The 20843-nt window shown below is 49.5% G+C and overlaps 1 protein-coding gene across 6 annotated transcripts in view; it reads right to left on the bottom strand.

Annotated features, from left to right (window-relative positions):
* SNX29 (sorting nexin 29) overlaps window positions 1-20843 on the bottom strand; it is a 565105-nt gene that overhangs the window by 182976 nt on the left and 361286 nt on the right. For 5 of the 6 annotated variants that reach the window (XR_011076885.1, XR_011076887.1, XM_068565494.1 and 2 more), the window contains 2 exons: window positions 3524-3579; window positions 155-236 (listed from right to left, as the gene is read on the bottom strand). Coding sequence is in view for 4 of the 6 variants with exons in the window: in XM_068565494.1 (XP_068421595.1) it covers window positions 155-236; window positions 3524-3579 (138 nt within the window). In the remaining 2 variants the exon portion in view is untranslated. Of the gene's footprint in view, window positions 1-154; window positions 237-3523; window positions 3580-3684; window positions 3712-20843 lie in introns of those variants that run through there. The other variant, XM_068565498.1, reaches the window with a different exon arrangement.

Below are 20843 nucleotides of genomic sequence, written 5' to 3'. Positions count from 1 at the left end.
TCCTCGGGGAGGTTGGGCAGGTGGATGCTGGCATCTGGAGGTTGTGGCTTCTACGTATGGCACTCCATCGCCAAGAGGCAAAAGCACCAGAGAGTAACAAACAAGTGTGGCCCCCACCCCAGCGGTGACGTCTAACTGAAAACCAGGTAATTACCTGATACACGTGGAATGCATTGGCGGCTCTGCCCCGGAGAAACACTGACGGGATCCAGACGTTGATCAGCGCTCGGTTTGATCTGAACAAAAGAAACATGCAAAGTGGTCATTTCAGTTTACCAAAAGAAGGCCCACGATGTACAGCAACATCTATTACACTTAATTGTAAGCTAAAGCACCAGTTTCCATCTCATTATTTGGTCCCCCAAGATTATTTTTGAGGGACTTAGTTTAAAAAATATATATAGGGCTTCCCTGGTGGCGCAGTGGTTGAGAGTCTGCCTGCCAATGCAGGGGACACGGGTTCGAGCCCTGGTCTGGGAAGATCCCACATGCCGCGGAGCAACTGGGCCCGTGAGCCACAACTACTGAGCCTGCGCGTCTGGAGCCTGTGCTCCGCAACAAGAGAGGCCGCGATAGTGAGAGGCCCGCGCACTGCGATGAAGAGTGGCCCCCGCTCGCCGCAACTAGAGAAAGCCCTCGCACAGAAACGAAGACCCAACACAGCCAAAAATAAATAAATAAATTTAAAAAAAAATATATATATATATATATATTTTTTTAATTTATATATGCAGTTTGTATTCTGGAATGAGAAAGAGCTGCCCTTCAGTCCTGACTGAGTGAGTGGCCGTGGCCCATAGTTTATCTGACACTCAGTTTGCTCACCTGAAGAGGGGGACGATCACCGGAAGCCCCCCCCCCCCCCGAGGCAGGGGAGGGTCAGGAGCACTAGCGCCCACAGGGTTTCTGGAGCGTTTGGAGGAGTCATGCTGCCTCCTCACTGCGCCCACTTTAGACCCTGACCCCCACTTGAAGGTCAGGCTCCACGAAAGAGCTCAGGAGACCAACACTCAGGCTATGCAAGAGATAGCTCTTTGGGGTGGGGGAGGGGATTCCAGGAAGCCAGGCACCAATAACCGCTTTTGCAACTTTTCCAAAAACACTGTGTGTGGCTCGAATAGAGCAAAATCATTTACTGAGCACGTACACTGCACGGCTCCATGCTTTCACCTAGATTATCTCGGTTGATCCTCGCCAGCTATCTGAGAGAACTTCAAGGGTTCTTTCGGTTATGTGACAGTTCCGCCTTGCATGATGACTTGAACCTAACTCTGAGTCACTGGGCGCACACACCCACCACCACCACTCTTCCACCGGCCGGATCTACATCATGTGAAGCCGATAAGTTAACTGTCACTGAAGCTTCCAGATCAATCATTAACAGCTCTCACAACAGTGCTGTGCAATTCTGGAAGGGCTGGGAGGTCCTAGCCCTTGTTTCTGCTAGGAGTTGCTCCAGGGCTAAACGCTTTTCCTCGAGCTCTCCTTATCTCTAAAGAGCAGCTCTTGAAAATTCGCCAGCCTCCTGTGCTTAGAACACAGTTTGAGACACTGATGACGGAAGAGTCCATGACTCAACAGCCTCACGCTTCTCTCCTGAAGCAGCATTTCTTCTAAGCCCTGAGCCCAGGTGCTGACCGCCTTCATGGGGCAAAATACACCCTACTGATCACCTCCCCAGGGCTCCAAGTACAAACTGCCATTCTGAGGCACCAAACTGGTTTGGATATCTAATGACACCCCTCCTGGAAAGGTCCCCAAAACTGTGCTAGTGACTAGAGTGTTCCCCTTTCATTTCTGTCGGGAGGGGGAGGGGTGTAGAAGTGTAACTGACACTCTGGTTTTCATTAACCTCCCAGGACTGGTGAGGGCTGGACCACCTCCCAGGGCTCTGGGAGGTCCCCCAGGTCCCCCCGTACGTGCTCTCCCTTTCAGAGCACATAGCTCGCTGTATTAGAATTGATTGTCCTTTCTCTCCTAGACTTAGAAGTGTGAGTTAAGGGAATAAAATAATGATCCCGAGTATGGAAGACCAAATAAGTTGGAGGAGTCAAATCTACCAGGGCAGTTGGTATGAAGGGAGGGCCAGGGGAGGCTGGGGATGGAGCTGAGGTCAGCCAGGGCCTTCTCTGCAAGAGAAGAGGGAGAGGGAAATGGCACTTCCCTCTGGCTTTAGTAGAGATGATCAACCTGGGGGCGGGGGGAGGAGGAGAAGAGATGAGGTGGCTGGACCCAGCAGAGGTTGCCTGAGAGCCGGGACCATGGCTGATTCATCCCCTCCACCGACGACCTGGCATGACCCCCTCCCCGCAGTAGGCACGTGATAAATTCTTGCTTTATGAATGCATCCCTTGCGCCTCACGAGTGGCTCGTCTCTGGGATCCGCTCTGCGGCTTTCACTTCTCTCCCCAGCTGGTCCCCCCTTTCCCTCCACCAGGCCACCATCCCATGACCCTCTTCACTATGTACTCCCCTCCACCCCGCCCCCCAAAGGCCCATGCAAAGCAAACTTGCCTTTGATTTTCATCTTTCACCTCTTAACCTCCACGACCCCCCTCACCAATCTAACAGCCACCTCCACCTCTACCGCAGCTGCCAAGCAGTGCAGGGCCTCTTGATCCCCTCCGCGCTTTTCATAACCCCACTCTTGTGATCTGTGCCTTATGAATGAGGAAACTCAGGCTCAGAGAGGTTAAGTGGCTCGCCCAAGGTCACACCAGCATGAGTCCTGCAGTTAAGATTTCAACTTGGCTCAGTCTGGCTCTAACAAAATGCTCTTCCGATGCCCCGCCCTCTCTCCTGGGGAAGCTGAACCTTCCTCTACTCGGCACAACTAAATGAGAGAGGAGGGACGTTCTGCTTGCCCTTAACTCAGGACTCACTCCTCTCTTCACCAGCCCCGGGGGACTACTGGTCCAAAAACCGAGGCAACCTGATCAGAAAGAGTCAGTCTGAAGACGGACTAAATTCCTTAGGGGTTATCAGCAGAGGCGCCAGACAGAATTAAATCCAATCAAAAATCAGACCAATGTACTGAACTACTGTCGTTTCCAATAGCCCAGGAGTTGCAAACTCAAAATTTGAACAGGAGACACCCAGACAATGGAATGAGTGGAGTGGGCCACAGTCAGACAAAAGGGAGCAGTGGGGACTGCAGCAAGCTGACAGGCATGTGCCCTGGATGGAAGAGGCAGCTGCTGCTCAGCTCTAGCTGACGGTGGCCTTGTCGGGATTTCTTCTTTTAAAGAAAATGGAGAAATTTAAATGTTCATGTGATACCTTCCGACTCTTAAATGTCAGCCAAAAAAAAATTGTTTTTCAATACCCAAAGAGGGAGATAAAAACACATCTGATGGCCAGACTCAGGCTGCAGGCAAACAACTCCCCACCTCTGCAATAACCAAATCAGCCATGCAGGTTTCAACAGCGGTTGCTGGTTCCCTCTACGGTCTCCTGGGACGCAAGCCAAGTAACAGAGTCTTGTTTCTAAAGGGCCCCTCATGAGCAGATGCCGTGGACTTACATTTCAAAATCCGACAAACTCTGGTCTTCGGATGTTTGACTCAAATCTCCAGGCACCTGCCATAGGGAGAGGGGGAAGGGGAGAGAGAAAGTGCATCATCGTTACCGTGGTTTGCACAATCACAGGAAATTCTGCTTCTCAATGAGCCCTGAGCACTTCCTGTTCAGAATGAGGTGAAGAAGCAGTCACTGGAAAAGAGTAAGAGATTTTATGGAAGGATGGTTAAAGGCGGAGTTACAGTAATAAAAATATGCCACCATGAAAGATCTCAATTACCTTCACAGATAAAAAGGACGGTCAATCCTCCTGAGATCATCATGGGTGTGTAAAAGCACGTAATTTTGGAGCTAGAGAGGCCTAACTAGGAGCTGAGAGGCAAAAGGTATCAAATGCGCAAAGGCAAAAATATACATCGTCACCGTGATGACCATCACGCACAGACACACGGTGTGTAAACACAGAGGGCAATGTCTGTCCCCCAAATGGCTCTCTCCTCTCCCCTCACGTGTGTGAGCAATTTAAGGCAGCCGAACATGAGCTTCTCTTCCGACTCAGAAGGGCCCCATGAGAACAGGATTGGGTGCAAGAAACTAAAACGCCTGGCGGAATGGCAATTCTCACCCAGAGCAGACAGCGAATGGCCAGCGCTTGTAGATGCTCAATAAATCGTGATGTTGTCAGACCCTGGGAATGAGCTTCCTTTTGTGATGGGATCGAATTTGAACTGGAGAGAACTTAAGACTGTGGATCAAAACTAAGAAGAACCAAGAGGGATAGAGAAGGCTGCGGGGTGACGAGGGAAAGTTTCACCCTGTGCACCTGTCAGGGCATTCTCCTTATCCTCAATCTTCATCAATCGTGATAAGGATCCGGGGGTGGGTAATGCTCCCTGCCCCCCAGATGAGGGAACTGAGGATCACAGAGGCTGAACTTGTCCAAGGCCACACATGTAGGAAAGGGATACGAATCCAGGTCTGTCCAGGCTTTTCTGCTACAAACCCTTAGCAAACAGAGGAAAAGCCAGCTCAAAGGTGACAGGAGAAGGTGAGACTTGGCAAAGTCTTGCCTGTACAGAGGATAAGAAGACACTAGAAGGTAGTCCTTAGAGAAACAGCAGGCTCCTTTTGGAGGCAGGAGGATACAGTGGTTATGCAGCCTGGGCTCTGGGACCACACGGCGCAGGATCCAATCCCGAGCTCCTGACTGTGTGGCCACGAGCAAGTCACTTGACTTCTCTGCATCACACTGTCCTTGTCTGTAAAATGGGTATGTATAATACTAATACGCACAGGGCTGTTCTGAGAACAAGAGGAGTCGATACGTGTAGAGCATGTGGAACAGTGCCAGGCAGGTAGAAGGGTCTCCTTGACTGACCTGTGCGCTATAATAATATGACAACTATTGAGAAGTTGTCTGTTATCCTTGACACCAGACACGAATCTGCCTGCCATTGGGGGTGTCTCACCCCATACATGGCAGCCCTGAGGGAGAATGGCCCAAGCTGAGCCCTTTCCAGGTTCCTGGAACTAAGCAATTCAATTGGGCTCCGGGTTGCAGGCTTTGTTAAGGAGCTGCTGTTGAGAGATTCTTTCAAGCCCAACAAGGAGAAACCCGCCTGACCGCTTGAGAGAACATCAGTTTCAAAAGATCAGGAGCTCCCTGGGCTGGGGGTAGGGGTGGCCCTGCTGTTAGAGGGACTGTTATTTTCCTCTGGGTGGCTGGGGTGAGAGCTGGTACAATCTATCAGGGGAAGCCACGAGGCTGTGTGTACTGAGATCCCTAAAGACACCTACATCCTTTGACCCAGAAATCACAGTCCTCTGCCATCCAGAGAAACAAAGACGCCAACCAAAAGGATCTAAAGGTCCAACTACAGAGGAATGATTCAAGAAATTATGACATGTCCATATGAGATGCCTGGTTTAAAAAGACACGAGTTACACACACACACACACACACACACACACACTCATGAAGGTACGAGCACACAAAATAATTCTGGAAAAGGATCTAAGAAAATAACAGTGGCTATCGTTGATAACAGATTAGGAGTGGGATTGGGGAGAGAAATGATGCTTATTTTTCATTTGCTATCTTTCTGGAAGATTAAAAAATTTATCTTTTGAGTGAATTGCTTTAAAAGAATTTAAATGTGCTTTTCAAGAATGAGATAGCATTCCACGTGCAGTTATGAAAACATCTCCAAGATGGACCATCACGTGAAAGCAAAAGCAGGGTACAGACGGTGGGTCTAATACACTACCTTGGGTGCAAAAACAGAGAATGAAGAATATCAAGTTGTATTTGTTTGTTTTTGCATCAAGAAGGTAGAGAAGTGAAGTTCAAGGCACCAACCAAAGGGGCACCAGCCTGTGGGTGCTAGGGGTGGGGGTGGGACCCAGGCAGCAGGGTGGGAGCAAGGGTATTTAGCCAACACTCTTTTGTATCGTTCGAGTTTCAAAATAATCTAATACTAACAATTAAAAATGTAAACTAAAATGCATTATCCCACCAAAAGAGTGCTTTTGATAAATGTCTAATGGCATAGAAAAAAAGCTCCTGGTCTCTGTTTAATAAAAAGCCGCTATGGGGAATTCCCCGGCGGTCCAGTGGTTAGGGCTCAGCGCTTTCACTGCCGAGGGCCTGGGTTCAATCCCTGGTTGGGAAACTAGGATCCTGCAAGCCGCAGGGCACGACCAAAAAAAAAATTTAAGAAGAAAAAAAAAAAAAAGCTGCTACAGACTGCAAATGCCTAGTGCGAGTCTTAAATATAACTCATAATGACTGTGGATCAATATTAGAATGAAAGAGATCCGAAAGACAGTGGGGTATCAGAGAGAGGGCGGTCAGATGGATCTGTAGCATGGATCTGAACTTTCCTGTACCTTCTACAATGAAGATGCACTAATCGTGTAAACACTAACAGATACACATTATATTGTGTATATATACATACATAATACACACCTACATAATTATATACATAATACATTACGCATTACTGCGTAAAGTGAATCAAATAGTCTTTCCAATCCTCCCCCGCAGGATGGGAGAGGCTGTGCCTTCAGGTCTTCTGTTCACAGGGGATGAACGAGGGCTAAGGCTGGCTCTGAAGCGCCCCCTTCCAGACACCAGTCTCCCCTCAGCGCTTCCACATGGAACCCAGTGCCTTCTCTGGCGGGGCTGCAGGGTGGCTCTCCACCTCTCTTCTCTGAGCTTTCCCTCAGCACCTGAGCCTGGGGAAGGTTCTTCGGCACAATGTGAGGATCAGGTAAGCAGATCGGAGGAAGGACCCACAGACTATGAAGGCACCAGTGGCATCATTACACTGCCTTTAAACGCAGCCTCGTCTCAAACGGGATGTGAACAGAGCTTGGACCCAGGGAACCTCATTCACAAGAAGCAAGGTTCTGACTGTCTGCCCCACCAGGCTGAGGGGAAGGGTGACCAGAAGCAAAAGATAAGGTGAGGTTTTTAAGGACAGATGTCACTCTACAATGATATGAACAGAGAGCTTCTTGAAAACAATCAATTTTTAAAAGAAAGTATCTTCCTGACAGATAAATTTCCCTTCAGGGATGCTTATTTGTAGGGGGACCCTCTTGGACAATGGATGTTAAGTACCTGGGAGTTGTTAAATCCTCCCAACTCAGGAGTTTTTCTTGTTTTTTAAAAAAATTTTTCCTTTTTAAAAATTTTTTTTTCCTTTTTTAAAAAATTTTAATTAATTAATTAATTAATTTATTTAATTTTATTTTTGGCACTTTGGGTCTTTGTTGCTGTGTGCGGGCTTTTCTCTAGTTGCAGCGAGCAGGGGCTACTCTTCATTGTGGTGCGCAGGCTTCTCATTGCGGTGGCTTCTCTTGTTGCAGAGCACGGGCTCTAGGCACACGGGCTTCAGTAGTTGTGGCACGTGGGCTCAGCAGTTGTGGCTCACGGGCTCTAGAGCGCAGGCTCAGTAGTTGTGGCTCACAGGCTTAGCTGCTCCGCGGCATGTGGTATCTTTCTGGACGAGGGCTCAAACCCGTTTCCCTTGCACTGGCAGGCAGATTCTTAACCACTGTGCCACCAGGGAAGCCCCCAGGAGTTTTTCTTGTGATTACTGGCATTATTGGCATCAGCAAGCCAGGAGACATTTGTGTGTCTGCCTGAGTTCAGGGAGGCTGGCTGGAAAAAGATTCCGTGAACTTTCTGACCTCGGTGGAATAGATCTTAAAAATCAGGCCGGGCTCTACAGCAACTGCAGGATGATAATTGATGGCCAAACTTATTATACATCTTAAGATGCCCTCTTTTCATTCTGTCTACCCAGATTGGAGCTAGATAGCATCTGGGGTTTACAGTAAGCATCCAGAAAGCTGATTTGACTTCATATTCTGGCAGTGAAAGACTTGTGGGGTAGAGATTTTGTAAGAAAAATCAACTTTCCATTGATACTGGCCACAAACATCCCTCGTGCCTCCCTGAAGCCCTGGGGAGTCTTGGAGGACACATCTCTGCAGTGGAGGGTTCTTTCGGATTCCCTCCAACATGGAGCACAAGTACGTGTGGTTGTCCTCATTTGCTTCTCCCTGGCCCTGCAGAGAAGGCGGCTCATCATCTGGCCTGCGGTCTGGGGGTTCGGGGGTCAGTATGTGAGTGCAGAGAAAGGCAGAGCCCATGGCTGGAGAAACAGAGCAGCCAGGATTTCTGGGTCTTTCTGTAGCAAACACCCCAGGCGCTGCATACACAAGGATGTGGAGGGACAGGTGAGACCCACAATCAGAATCCTTTTCCATCTCTGGGTACAGAAGTCAGCCTCCACTGATCATGAGAGAAGTCACATGGCTCTCTGAAGGCCCTGCTAGAAAGCAACAAAGATGGCGGGCAGAGGGGGCCAACGTGCACTGAGCATCTACTATGCGCCAATGTATTCGCACATTATTAATCCTCAAATAAATACTGTGAAGGATGTATTATCGCAAGTCATGCTTCCCTCCTTTCTTCCCCCAGCCTCTTTGTACGGCTGGCTCTTTTCACATCTTTTCAGATTCAGCTAAAAGATGACCTCCTATGAGATACCTTCCCTGATCACCGGAAATAAGCAGCTTCCACACTGCCACCCTCTACCATTCCCGGTGCTCAGGCTGCAATTATTCCACACTCTGTATTGGTCCCTCCCTGCGAGCGTGGGGACAGCAGCTTCCACGAAAGATCGTTCACACAGGCCCTGGCATGTTGTGGGCACTGACTGAGCACTTGTGACTGAGGAAACAAGTGAATGATGAGGGAAGCTCCATTTCCACGGAAGTGTCAATCAAGTTTTAAACTGCTCTGGAGCAAATTCGAAATCATCATGCATGAGAAGGATGAGTTAGTTTGGAGATAAGAGGAACCAAAGGAAGAGAACCATATTCCTTGTCTTCTAATTACAGGGCTCTCGGATTCACTGCTCAAAAGACAAGGCAAAAAGGCAGACGATACAGGACAGCAAATCTTTGTCCCAATCATGAAAAAACACCCATAATTGATGTTTTCCAGTCACTTTCTCACACATCCCTCTTTTCACATAGCCTTTTCTTCAGCAATTAGCTCTCACTTTGCACTGCCAGAAACGACAACTATTTCCCATCCCACCAACACCTTGCTTTCTCTTCTCACTTTTTAAGAAGGAACAACAAGTGAAATGCATGGCTCTGTCTCCAGCTTGGTCGCTGGGCCAGAGGACAAACAGGCTCAGGGCTGCTGCTTTGAACACAAAGCAGGCCTGGGCTTTCCTCCCCTCAGGGAGGCTGCTGCCAGGTCTGGACCACTTTCAGGGTTGGTTGTGTGTTTATCTGTTAATTTGTTCTTTGTTTTACAAATATACAATTAGAGGCATCAGCTGAGGCCCGAGACTCTCTACTGGGAGTAACGAACTGGCAAATAAGATCTTTAAAGAGTCTTTAATTCAATCCTCTGAGTAGCCCTGGAAGCTTGCATAAAGGCAGGCTAGCACACTTCTGTGAATTAGTTTTTGATGTGTCTGCTTTTCCCAGAAAGACTCTTGAGGGCCTCGGGAACAGTATTCTCAGAACCCCAGATGGTATCAGGCACATACTGATTGCTCAGAGCATGTTCCCAATGGATGGATAGATGTACAGATGAACAAATAGACAGATGGGGGACGGGATGGTTGGAGGAGGGCAGGGATGAGAAGGGAGGGGGCGTGAGAAAATTATCTAATTTACTAAGAATGGACATCTAGTTTCTTTCCAAGCAATTAAGATGCATGGACAACATACGTACAAAGGGCTTGCTAAGTGGCAGTTACTCTCATCGTTCAGGGGCAGAGTTCAAGGATGTTGGACAGAACAGACAGGCATTTGGGGCCCAGCAGTCCCCACGCACGCGTGAAGAGCCAGCTGCTCCAACACAGATGCACACACTGTTACTCACTTAGTCTGCAAATCCGTACTAGATTCCTCTTATGGGCCAGACACTCTGGGTACCAGAGAGGCAGCAGGGAGCAGGGGAGATGAAGGCCTGGGGCCCATGGAGCACACAATCCATCCAGGGAGACAGTCTGGAAATAACTGATAGCACAATTACAGTGTGAAAAGTCCATGGAGAAGAACCAAGATAACTAAGGTGTCTGGGAAGGCGATTCGGGAAAGAGGTTTGGAGGGACCGGCGCTGGAGCTGAGGCCTGAGGGAGGACGGCGTGGCTCTGGTCTTTGCTCAGGTAGAGGGAAGCCTCCAAAAGGATTTAAGCAATGGAGAGACTGGGCAAGTCCCCATTTGAAAAGTCACTCTGGGCAGCAGGCAAGAGGGAACAGCCAGGAGGCTGCTGAGCGAACACGCACACCCATACACACACACACTCCTACGCACAAACACACATCCACATGCACGCGCACACACACAGCCATATGCACACACAACCCCATACACACACACCTATATGCACACACCCATACGCACACACACCCATACGCATACCCATACACACACACCCGTATGCACATACCCATCCATAAGCATACACCCATATGCACACACACCAATATACACACACACATGCACACACACACCCATACACGCACACCCCCCATACACACACACACCCATATGCACACACACCAATATACACACACACATGCACACACCCATACACGCACACACACCCATACACACACACCTATATGCACACACCCATACGCACACACACCCACACCCATACGTGCGCACACACCCATACGCATACCCATACGCACACACACCCGTATGCACATACCCATCCATACGCATACACCCATATGCACACACCCATACACGCACACACACCCATATGCACACACACCAATATACACACACATGCACACACACACCCATACACGCACACCCCCATACACACACACCCATATGCACACACACACACACCCATATGCACACACACACCCATACACACACCCCCATATGCACACACACCCCCATACGCACACACACACATGCAGATGCCATCTCAACTTGGCACACCAGATAATTTGCCAACGTCTGCCCATTGCCTTTTCAGCAACAGATTTTTTTAAGCCTCACCTGTAAAGAAAGTACAAATCCACAAGGGTCTCCAGTTTCTCTAGGCTTAATTACTAATTAAGTAATTACTAATAGAAAGTATTAGTAATTACTAATAGAAAGCTATTTTTCAGTTATTAACTCTCAGCCAATCTCTAGCGAAAGACTTAGGCTTCTTAACAAGGAGCTGAGAGCATTCGACTCATCTAAACTCTCTCCTGCTACACATGAGGACACCCAGGGCTGAGGAGTGGCTGGGTCCCCCCACTGCAGGTTTCTATGGCCCCGCACCACAGCGGGGTCATGCCTGCTCCTGACAGATCTCCAAAGTTTCTAGTAGGTGCTGCAAGGGCTTAGTGGCCAGAGCCTTCCCTCCCCCAATGCCCTTCTTCAGCAAAAGCAGCTTCTAGGGACTTCCCTGGCTGCCCAGTGGTTAAGACTCTGCACTTCCACTGCAGGGGGCGCAGGTTTGATCCCTGGTTGGGGAACTAAGATCCTGCATGCCATGCAGCCAAAAAAAAAAAGACCAGCTTCTATTATACTTTGACCCATTTCTCATATCGAGTTTCCAAGGCAGAGCTCCTTTTAAAGAAAAGGGTACACAAGCATGATTTACTTAAGAAGAAAGAAGTTTAGAAAACACTCAACAAACTGCCTCATTTCACCTTCAACTCCCATTGAACAGCCAGAGAAATGGAGGCACAGAGCAACCAGAAGATGCCAAGGAGAAGCAGAGTTGCGCAAACTCTAGAATCCAAAACTGCTCTCACCAGGATTGCAGTGTAAGCGGAGAGTGAATGTAGGATTTCCTTAAATACACAGCAAACACAACTGAAACTGTCACTTAGAAATTAGCCAGGGACCACCGAGCAGCATTTAACAGCATTAAGATGTATCAAGGAGGTTTAAGTGGCAGGTCTGCGGAGCTCATTGCTGCAGACAGGAGCAGATCTGAGTCTATCTGGGTTGATGCGCTGGAGACACTAGGCTGGAAGGACAACAGAAGGCCCCCTCCAGGCCTGTTACCCCAAATGCTGTCTTCCTGCAAACAGAACAGCCCTCATGAGCTCGCACAGGCAGGCGTGCTGCTGGGGGAAACCCTCCAAGGTGGGGGGGGCGGGGAGGGGGCTCATTCATTTTTATATTCCTGGTCCCCAAATCCAGTACCTCCCCAGAATCAAAATCAACAGTTGGCAAACTATGGCCCACAGGCCAAATCCAGCCTGCGTTTGTAAATAAATTTTCACTGGAACACAGTGACGCTGGTATGACATGTGTGTATCACCTATGGCTGCTGTCACACTCTATCCCCAAAGTTCAGTCCGTGTGACAGAGACAGTACAACCCACAGCACCTAAAATATTTACTCTCTGGCCATTTACAGAAAAAGTTTGCCAACTTCTGCTGTCGTTGATGGTTGAACAGATGTAGAAAAATCATCAGTAATTTCAAGGAAACACTTCCTTCTTCTCGGGGGGGAGGAACAAATGTTTGAGCTTCACAGCTTCGTGAAACGACTTTCAGTACTTGAGCGTAAAGAGAGGCCCCAGATCTGGATGGAGGGGGAGGGATACGAAATGACATTTAAGGATCCAGGCCCTTATTTACATTCATTTACATCATCCCCACAGCGACCTTTCAATATGAGGATTTCGTGTCCCATGTTCTACAAGAGGCTCAGAGAGGCTCTGCGATGTGCCCATGGACACAGCAAGAATTCAAACCCAAATTTGGCTGAAATCCGAGCTGTGCTCTTTTTACTACACATGCCGCCTCCCCCCAGAGAAACAAGGGTGCAAAACGAGAATCCAGGCTAATCCCTGAGGGAAGGAATCTGTTCCTTGTAACGGGAAATGAAGACACTCGGGCAGTCAGAGCATGTATACACCTGCGCTCCCTGCGGCTACTGGCTACTGACACGTCTGGACTGTATTTCTGCCATTACAAGTGTGATGATTACATCAGCAGATAAGCAGGCACTGCTGACTTGCAGATAAAAGCAAAACGACTCTGGAATGTTTCCTCCCAGGGTTCTTTCTGCGGATTTAATTTCTACCCCTTCCAAATAAGAGAGCCACACCCTAGAGGCTGCTTCAGGTGCGTGAGGTGGGTTGGAGGGGTGAGTTTCTCAGGAAGTTCTTTAGTGATTCCCTTTGGCTGCCCAGGTCCTCGGGAAACACGCAGGGAGGGGCTGGTGTCTAAAGGTCAGGGAGATCCGGGCTTTGCCGGTTACTAACCGTGAAACGTATGCCCCAGTTTCCTCTTCTGTAAAGCGGGGCCAGCACTCACCCACCCCAACCTCTGCAGTGTCCTGTTTATAAGCTGCCCAGCACGCTGCCTGTGCCATTACAGTACATCGTCCTCAGCTGCCATTTCTTACCTTCCCTGTCACCTCCCTGCGGGAAGAGGACAAAACAAGAAGGGGAACTCGGGCCAGCTCCAGACTTTAGCGACCTTGCCTTCAGCTCGGGTGGCTTTTTTAAATCAGAACCCATTTCCCACTACTGAGAATTCACCATGTCTCCTGATCTGTCTCTGGGGCAGCACAGGGCCGCCCACCAGCTGCTCCGAGCAGAGCAGCACCGGCCCCACCAGCAAGAAAGGGCACTCGAGCAGGCTGTCCGCGTTCTCCTCAGCCCAGCATTTCTAGCCCCATCCAGCTGTGCCACAAGGAGCAAAGAGAACTGATGTAGTCCAGTGCCCCTCCCAGCCGGTGCTAAGGCACCGAAAACTGAACGGCCAACTTGGTTTCTACACGTCAGCAACAGAAACCTAGATGCTACTCTCTTTTATTGGATCTGCCCGCTCTGCTGGAACAGAAAGCTTCCTATTTTATTTCTTACCCTTCAACTCCCCTCTCATTAAGACTGAGCTTGTATTTCCACATGTCTGTGAATATGGCCCAGGCTGAAAACGCACCTGGGGGTTTTCCCGTCCCTGTACTTTCAAGATTTCGATTTTTTGGGTAAGCAAACCACTTTTATTGACTGACGTTTTGCCAAGAGGCCCAGCGTTAGCGGCAGCACCCTGGCTGCTCCGCAGGGCATCACCCTGGTGGCCGCGGGTTGGGGGACGCGGTGGAGAGCACAGCAGCAAGAGCGCAGGGCACGGACGCCAGAGCCCAGCGCCTGGGGGCCCTCTTTCCAGTGCTGTGAGCCTGGCAAGTGGCCCGACCTCTCTGTGCCTCTGTTTCCTTCTCTGCAGAATAAATACAGCAATTCCACTTCCCTCGCAGGGTTGTCCTGACAAAGAAGTGAGACAGTTGATGTCAAGTGCAGGGAAGAGAGCCCGGGAGCCGGGGCTCCAAGTGCAGCCATGGCTGTATCACCCAGAGCAGCCCAGCACACGAAGGCCCAGCGGGAGTCCTCATAAGGCCAAGTACACTGGGCTGGGCGTGGAGGCGGATCTTACGCTTCTAGAAGGTCTGAGCGCCTCTCACTCACCACACCCACAGCGGCTCAGGTCAGTCCTGGAGGACACGGTCCATCTGGCTGCCTCACTTCCCAGCACAATGGATACCATCTGTGTCCTCTACATGAGAAAACCCAGAAAGGTGACTTTGAAAAGTCACCCAGAGGCATCTCATCTTGTCTTTTTTGTCCATCTAGACCTATTAGCACCATTTGTCAACACGGCAGTCAGCCAAAGCACATGGCTTTTCCTTTGTTTGCATGTTTGCTCCTGAGGCTTGGGGCAGCTGGACACCATGCTGGGAGGGGGCCACTGGGCACAGCTCCCAGGCACGTCACTCAGCAGGGAGAGGGGCTGCTGGGGCCAAGCTGGGTGAGAGCCCAGGGCTCTGCCCTCCTCCCACCCACCCCAGCCCCTGTGTCCTCTTCTCAGAGGCCTGGAGCCCCGTGGGACACAGCTTGAAACCCACCACCCTGGAGAAAACCTCCAGTTCCCCAAGTAGGACAATCCCCAGGCACAGCCTCCAGGAGCTCTGGATTCACTCCTGCCACCGGCCATGTCCACTCCAGGTTCCTTCCTCACCCAGTTCCCCAGACTTGTGCCTTTCAAGGTTGGCATCTTTCAAACCCTACAAGGCTGAGGTGCCTCCACTCAGCAAAGCCTTTAGAACCTGATGTTCCTCTTTTACAAAGAGAGCTGAAGGCTGCCCCGTGATGTCCCCACAGCACTTTGTCCGTGTGGCTGTTACGGCCCCTCTCACGTGCATGGAGATCACTGGTTTACTCCCTACTTCCCTAGACACCTGCAAGCTGACCGGGCACCAGGCTTTGCTTTCACCCACCTCGGACACCCAGGACCTATCATGGGGCCTGGCAGCAGGGTAATAATCCGTGATGACATCTTTCTATCCTAACAGAAAGGTCTGGAAGGATAAGCACCAAACTCACCAGGACGGTGGTCTCTGGGGAGGGAATGGACCTGAGGGTGACTGACAAAGAGATCTTAACATAATGTCTGAATATTTACATTCAGAATGTATTCATGTAATACATGTGCCTTCCAAAACATTTTTTTAAAATAATAGCAGCTGTAATGACTTGAATGGTGGCCCCTCAAGTGGTATGTTCATATCTTAAGGCCCAGAACCGGTAAATGTGACTTTATTTGGAAAAACAATTTTGCAGACGTAACTAGGTTAAAGATCTCGAGATGAGATCATCCTGGATTATCCGGGTGGGCCCTAAAACCCAATGACAAGTGTCCTTAGAAGAGACACACAGAGAGAAGCAGGAGAAGGCCATGTGAAGACAGAGGCGGAGATTGGAATGATGTGGTCACAAGCCAAGGAATGCTCAGGCCCGCTAGAAGCTAGAAGAGGCAGGAAGGCTCTTCCCCTGGAATCTCCAGATCATACCTGGCCCTGCCGGTGTCCACACTTTGATTTCAGACTTCTGGCCTCCACAACCGTGAGAGAATAAATGTGTGTTGTTTTAAGCCACCAAGCTTGTGGTGACTTGTTACATTTATTGATCTCGTGCTCGGTGCCCGGCGCTGGGTTATACATTTTAAATGCGTCATTACCCTGAGGGGTTGATACTATTATCATGCTCATTTTATAGATGAGGAAACAGACACTCAGAGAGTTGACTTAACCTGCTCAAGGGCACAGGGCTGTAAGTGCCAGAGCCAGGAGTGGACTCAGGTGTGGGGTGGAGAGTCCACAATGGGCTGTAACACGCAGTGAAAGAACACGGCTTTGGGATTTGACAGGTCTAGGCTTGCACGCTTACTGTGCCATCCCAACCAAGGCCCCGACCTCTCCAAGCCTCACTCTCCTCAGGTATAAAGCAGGCAAGTAATACTTCCCTGCTAGGCTTATTATGGATTAAGTGAAATAATGCAGATAGAGTCTGGTGTACTGTATCCCAAGGCTGCGTACAGAGAAGGCACTCAGCAAGCATCTCCTGAAGTCATGAATAAGGTCGGGTCAGGGTGCTACTCACAGGCAGGGAAGGTCATGTCAGAGGCCGGGGGTAGGAAATGGCTGGAAGACATGATCTTCCGTGAGGAACATGCTGACTACAGGTGCAAACTATTTCCTACATTCACTCACCCAACCCAATCCACTGTGCTATCGGCTCTCGGAAACACCAGATGGGTGGGAGGATGGATGAGTCAATCGATTCCACAGAACAGCTCGGGCAGCTGGTCAGCCTTAGGGGTTCCGCTGTGCGAGAGTAAAAGGTGATGGCATTGATGGCAGAAAGGGAGAAAGAATTCTTAAAGCTGAGCTCCTGTCCTCGAGCACTAAAAAGGCCCACTCCTGAACCAGCGCCCAGACAAGCTGCTGTGTGATGTTCAGCGATGAACACCAGCAGTAACTCCATAACAGCACCTTCCAGAAATACTCACATGTCAAAGTTAACAGCCCTGCCGCACACACACACCAGTGCCTCCCAAAACCAGCCTAAATAATGGCCTCAGCATGGCTGGGCAGCCGCCACTTGCTGCCACTGCTGACTTAGGAAACCCATCACCAACACCCTCAGTTAGAGCCCCAGACCTCTCCCCGCAGAGATCAGACAAGACAAGCAGTCCTGCCAGGGAGAAATCTGTCTGATTTTCAATCTGTCTTTTATCAACAAGCAATAAATAATGAAGTTCTGCTCATTAAAGATGCCAGGGACAGTGCAATTTAACATCTGTTTTATAATTACATCTCCCAAAGTGCGATGTGTCCCCAATCCCCTTCGAAATTGATGACTTCCCAAGAAGATGTTTTTGGAACCGAGTCAAAGCAGCAAGAATACAGTCCTAGACCCACAGCCTGGTCCCTGCTCTGTTTCTAACACGCTGAGTGGCAGCAGGCAAGCCATTTCCCTGCTCTGAGCTTCCATTTCCTCCCCAAGGACAGGAAAAGGCAGGATAAAGCGGTGGACTGTGGCTCTTTGCTGCCCTGCACCCACTCCCCTCCCGGGAAGCCACCCCACCAAGAGATCTGTGTGGAACAAACCCTTCCCAGCCTTGATCCAAGGGTGAGCACCAAATAACACAGATCAGTCAGCATATCCTGTCCTTGTGGCCACATGACTGGTTCAAGCTGGTTCAATCAGAGTGAAGCCTGGGGATTTTGCTGGCTACGGTGGACAGTCTCGTTCTTTCTCTTGACGATTACTGAGAAGATGGGACCACGCCTCATCCAGCTCTGAACTTTTCAGTTGCCTAATGTAACAAATTCCTTGCTCTGCTGATGCCACTGTGGCTTGGGTCCTCTGTTTCTGCCACTGAAAGCATCCTAACTGATAGAGAAACGATGATCCCTTCCAGGTGTGGCATTTATTTTATTTTATTCCATATGTTTTCCTAGGAAGGTCAAGCCCTCAAAAGAAAAACCCAAAGGAAAGCCTTCAATCCCTGCTGCCAAGGAGAGACTGGAGCTACTTCAGGACACAGACCATGTCGATCTTGTCTTTGATCTCCGGTTCAAAGCATAGTACGTGGAACTCGGGAAACTGAGAAACTCCACACACATGGACTGAATGGATACATCAATCAGACAGAGGTCTGCAAACTGTGGGCCCCTAGACAAGCTTTACTTCTCTAATGAGCATCGCCATCAGAGCCACCGTAACTACCACCAGTATCATGGTTCAGTGAGTGCTACCCAGGTGCCAGGCACCAAAAGCTCTGCAGAGATTATCTGACTGAGGTCCCATCACCACCCTAGGAGGCAAGTAAGCTGCCACCTCTGGAAGTCACCAGGGCCAGCCACAAATGACTCTGCTCTTTCTAGGTGCCTGGTAGGACTGCGCGTCCTCACTCACCTGCAGTGACCTGCGTCCAGGGGACTTGCTTTGCCAATGAAATAAGAGAAAAGTGATGTGGCTCATACCCAGGTGGAAGAGAGAGTGTGTGCTCGGCCAGGCTGTTTCGTCCCCCTACCACAGCCTGGGCCTGGGTGTGAGAATGATGACAGCATGCAGCGGAGGGCCAGCAAACCGGTGAAGGACATGCAACACGGATGAGACAGAAACCATTGTTTTCTATAGTGGCATTTTGGAGTTCTTTGTTACTGCAGCATAACCCAGCCCACCCTGACCAATATACCACACCCCATTTTATAGATGGGAAAACTGAGGCTCAAAGAGGTGAAGGGCCTTGTGCCAAACCATGCTGTTACTGAAGCAGAGAGGCACGTGTAGGCCTGGAGGACACAGACTTGGCCATTGTCGCTCAGGTTCTGAGGAGTTGTGATCCACCCATGCCCCGCAACCAGATGACTCAGGGCTTTCACTGCCAGGCTTGCCCACACACTCTTGGTTGGAAACCCCGGGCACTAGGAAAACAGAGGTGTTGGTCCCTCTGTACCTCAGAAACTGAGAGTCCACCCTGAAACAGCAAAACTGACAAATACCAAGTTCCCCAAACCCCAAGACATGTGAAAGTAGAGACATGTAAGAATATATACAATTCAGTATAATAATACAAAAAGAATGGAGGAGAGTGATGAAAGAAATAAAACAGAACTACTACGGAAGACCAGACCAGAGAACATCAGTATGCAGAAAGTCCTGCCACAGAATTTCCAGATCATAAATTTCTATACAATCATTTCTCTATAATCAAAAAGCAGCAGTAATTTTGACTCAAATGCCTCTTGACCAAAGAGTGAAACAAAACTAGTTACAAGATTCACTGTGTCCACAAAAAAACAAACAAACAAACAAAAACAAACAGTGAATGCTGAGAGGAAGCACAGCTTCTCCTGGCATTAGGACCTGCGAGAACGCTCTCCCACGGGTGCCCCTCAACGTGACAGGGATGTGGATTAGTGGGTGTCTTCAGCGTAGTCCCATGCTAGGCAGCCTCCTAACATATGTCCCGGTGGCCCCCGTCCTGGCATTCATGCCCTGTGTCATCCCTTTCCCTGAGGGTGGGTGAGCCCTACTGACTCACTTCTAACCAACAGATGAAGGCAGAAGTGATGGGAAACCAGTTCTGAGGTTAGGTTATAAAAGACCGCGACTTCCATCTTGCTGGTCTCTCTCATGTTTTCCTGGCTCGCTCACTTCAATGAAGCAAGTGGCTATGATGAACTAGGGTGGTGAGAAACGGCCTCCAGCCAACAGCCCGGGAGGAACTAAGGCCCTCAGTCTAAGAGCCCCTGAGAAACTGAGTCTTGCCAACAAGCACACGGGTGATTATGGAAACAGACCCTTCCCCCATCAGGCCTGAGATGTCTGTGGCCTGGACCCAGAGAAAGAACCAACTAAACCACATGGATTCCTGAAACCATAAGATCGTAAATGTTGCTATTTCAAAATGTTGTTTCTGCCTCTACATTTTGGGACAATTTGTTATGCAGAAATAGACAACTAGCACAGTCCCTAAACAAGTATAATGATGAGTTTTGTTCACTGTTTCTGTGTTACCCCTTCATGAATCGTTGGCATACTGCCCAATCCGTCCCAGTGATGCTATGGGAACCAAAGTAAGGGGACTTAAAACTTTGATCCTGTGATAAAACAAAGAGGAGTACTTCCCACATATCAGCCAATCACAAGGCACCGTCGTGATGTTTGCCACATTTGCATACTACCTGCACTATTGTTTATTAATGTTATTTTTTAAATCAACTCACCTTTCTTAGTTATAAAATTTACTCAAAAGGAAATCACTCTAGCAAATAGAAAACCAACTACACTTGCTATATAGAGAAAACAAACTGAATCCAATGAAACCAAAACTCTATTAAATTCTAGGTGTCAGTGGTTCTCAGCACCATCTACGTTAGAATCACCCGAGGCAATGAGGGGGGCCCCGACCCCACTGCAGAGATTCTCCTTCTGCGGAGCTGGGGCCTAGATACCCCAGAATAGATACTCGTAGCTTACGGGCTCTGGCGAGGGCCTGGATGCCATCAGCTCAGCTCAGCTCACGTGAGTGTCTCCTCCACCACACTGCTGACTAGGAGGGCCCAGGGAACAGTCCGTTCTCTGCATCACTGGTGCCCAGGTCAGCCCCCGACACACGGAGGATGCTACTGTGTATGCAGTGAATAGATAAACGCGGTATCATCCTGGATCCCGGGGATGCGCAACATCGGACCGCTGTCCAGGGGGAGAAGTGACATTCCAGATGGGGGCCCGGGGCAGAGGGGGGCAAGCCTCCTCCAGTCAGCCCTCGCTCTTCCATCAACAGTTTCCCCGGTTAAGCTCTGGCTTGTTCCCAAGCCAGAGAGGACAACACAAATTCTCTGTGACTGATGGATAATTTCATACTCAAATTGGAAACGCTTAAACTGAGACATCACGGAAATCGGGGTGGGAGACATGATAGTTCCCTGAACATGACAGCAAATAAAAAATGAAAA

The sequence above is a fragment of the Eschrichtius robustus genome, chromosome 16 (genome assembly GCF_028021215.1).
Source record: "Eschrichtius robustus isolate mEscRob2 chromosome 16, mEscRob2.pri, whole genome shotgun sequence".
Lineage (NCBI taxonomy): Eukaryota > Metazoa > Chordata > Mammalia > Artiodactyla > Eschrichtiidae > Eschrichtius > Eschrichtius robustus.
This window is presented reverse-complemented; position numbering and strand designations above follow the sequence as displayed.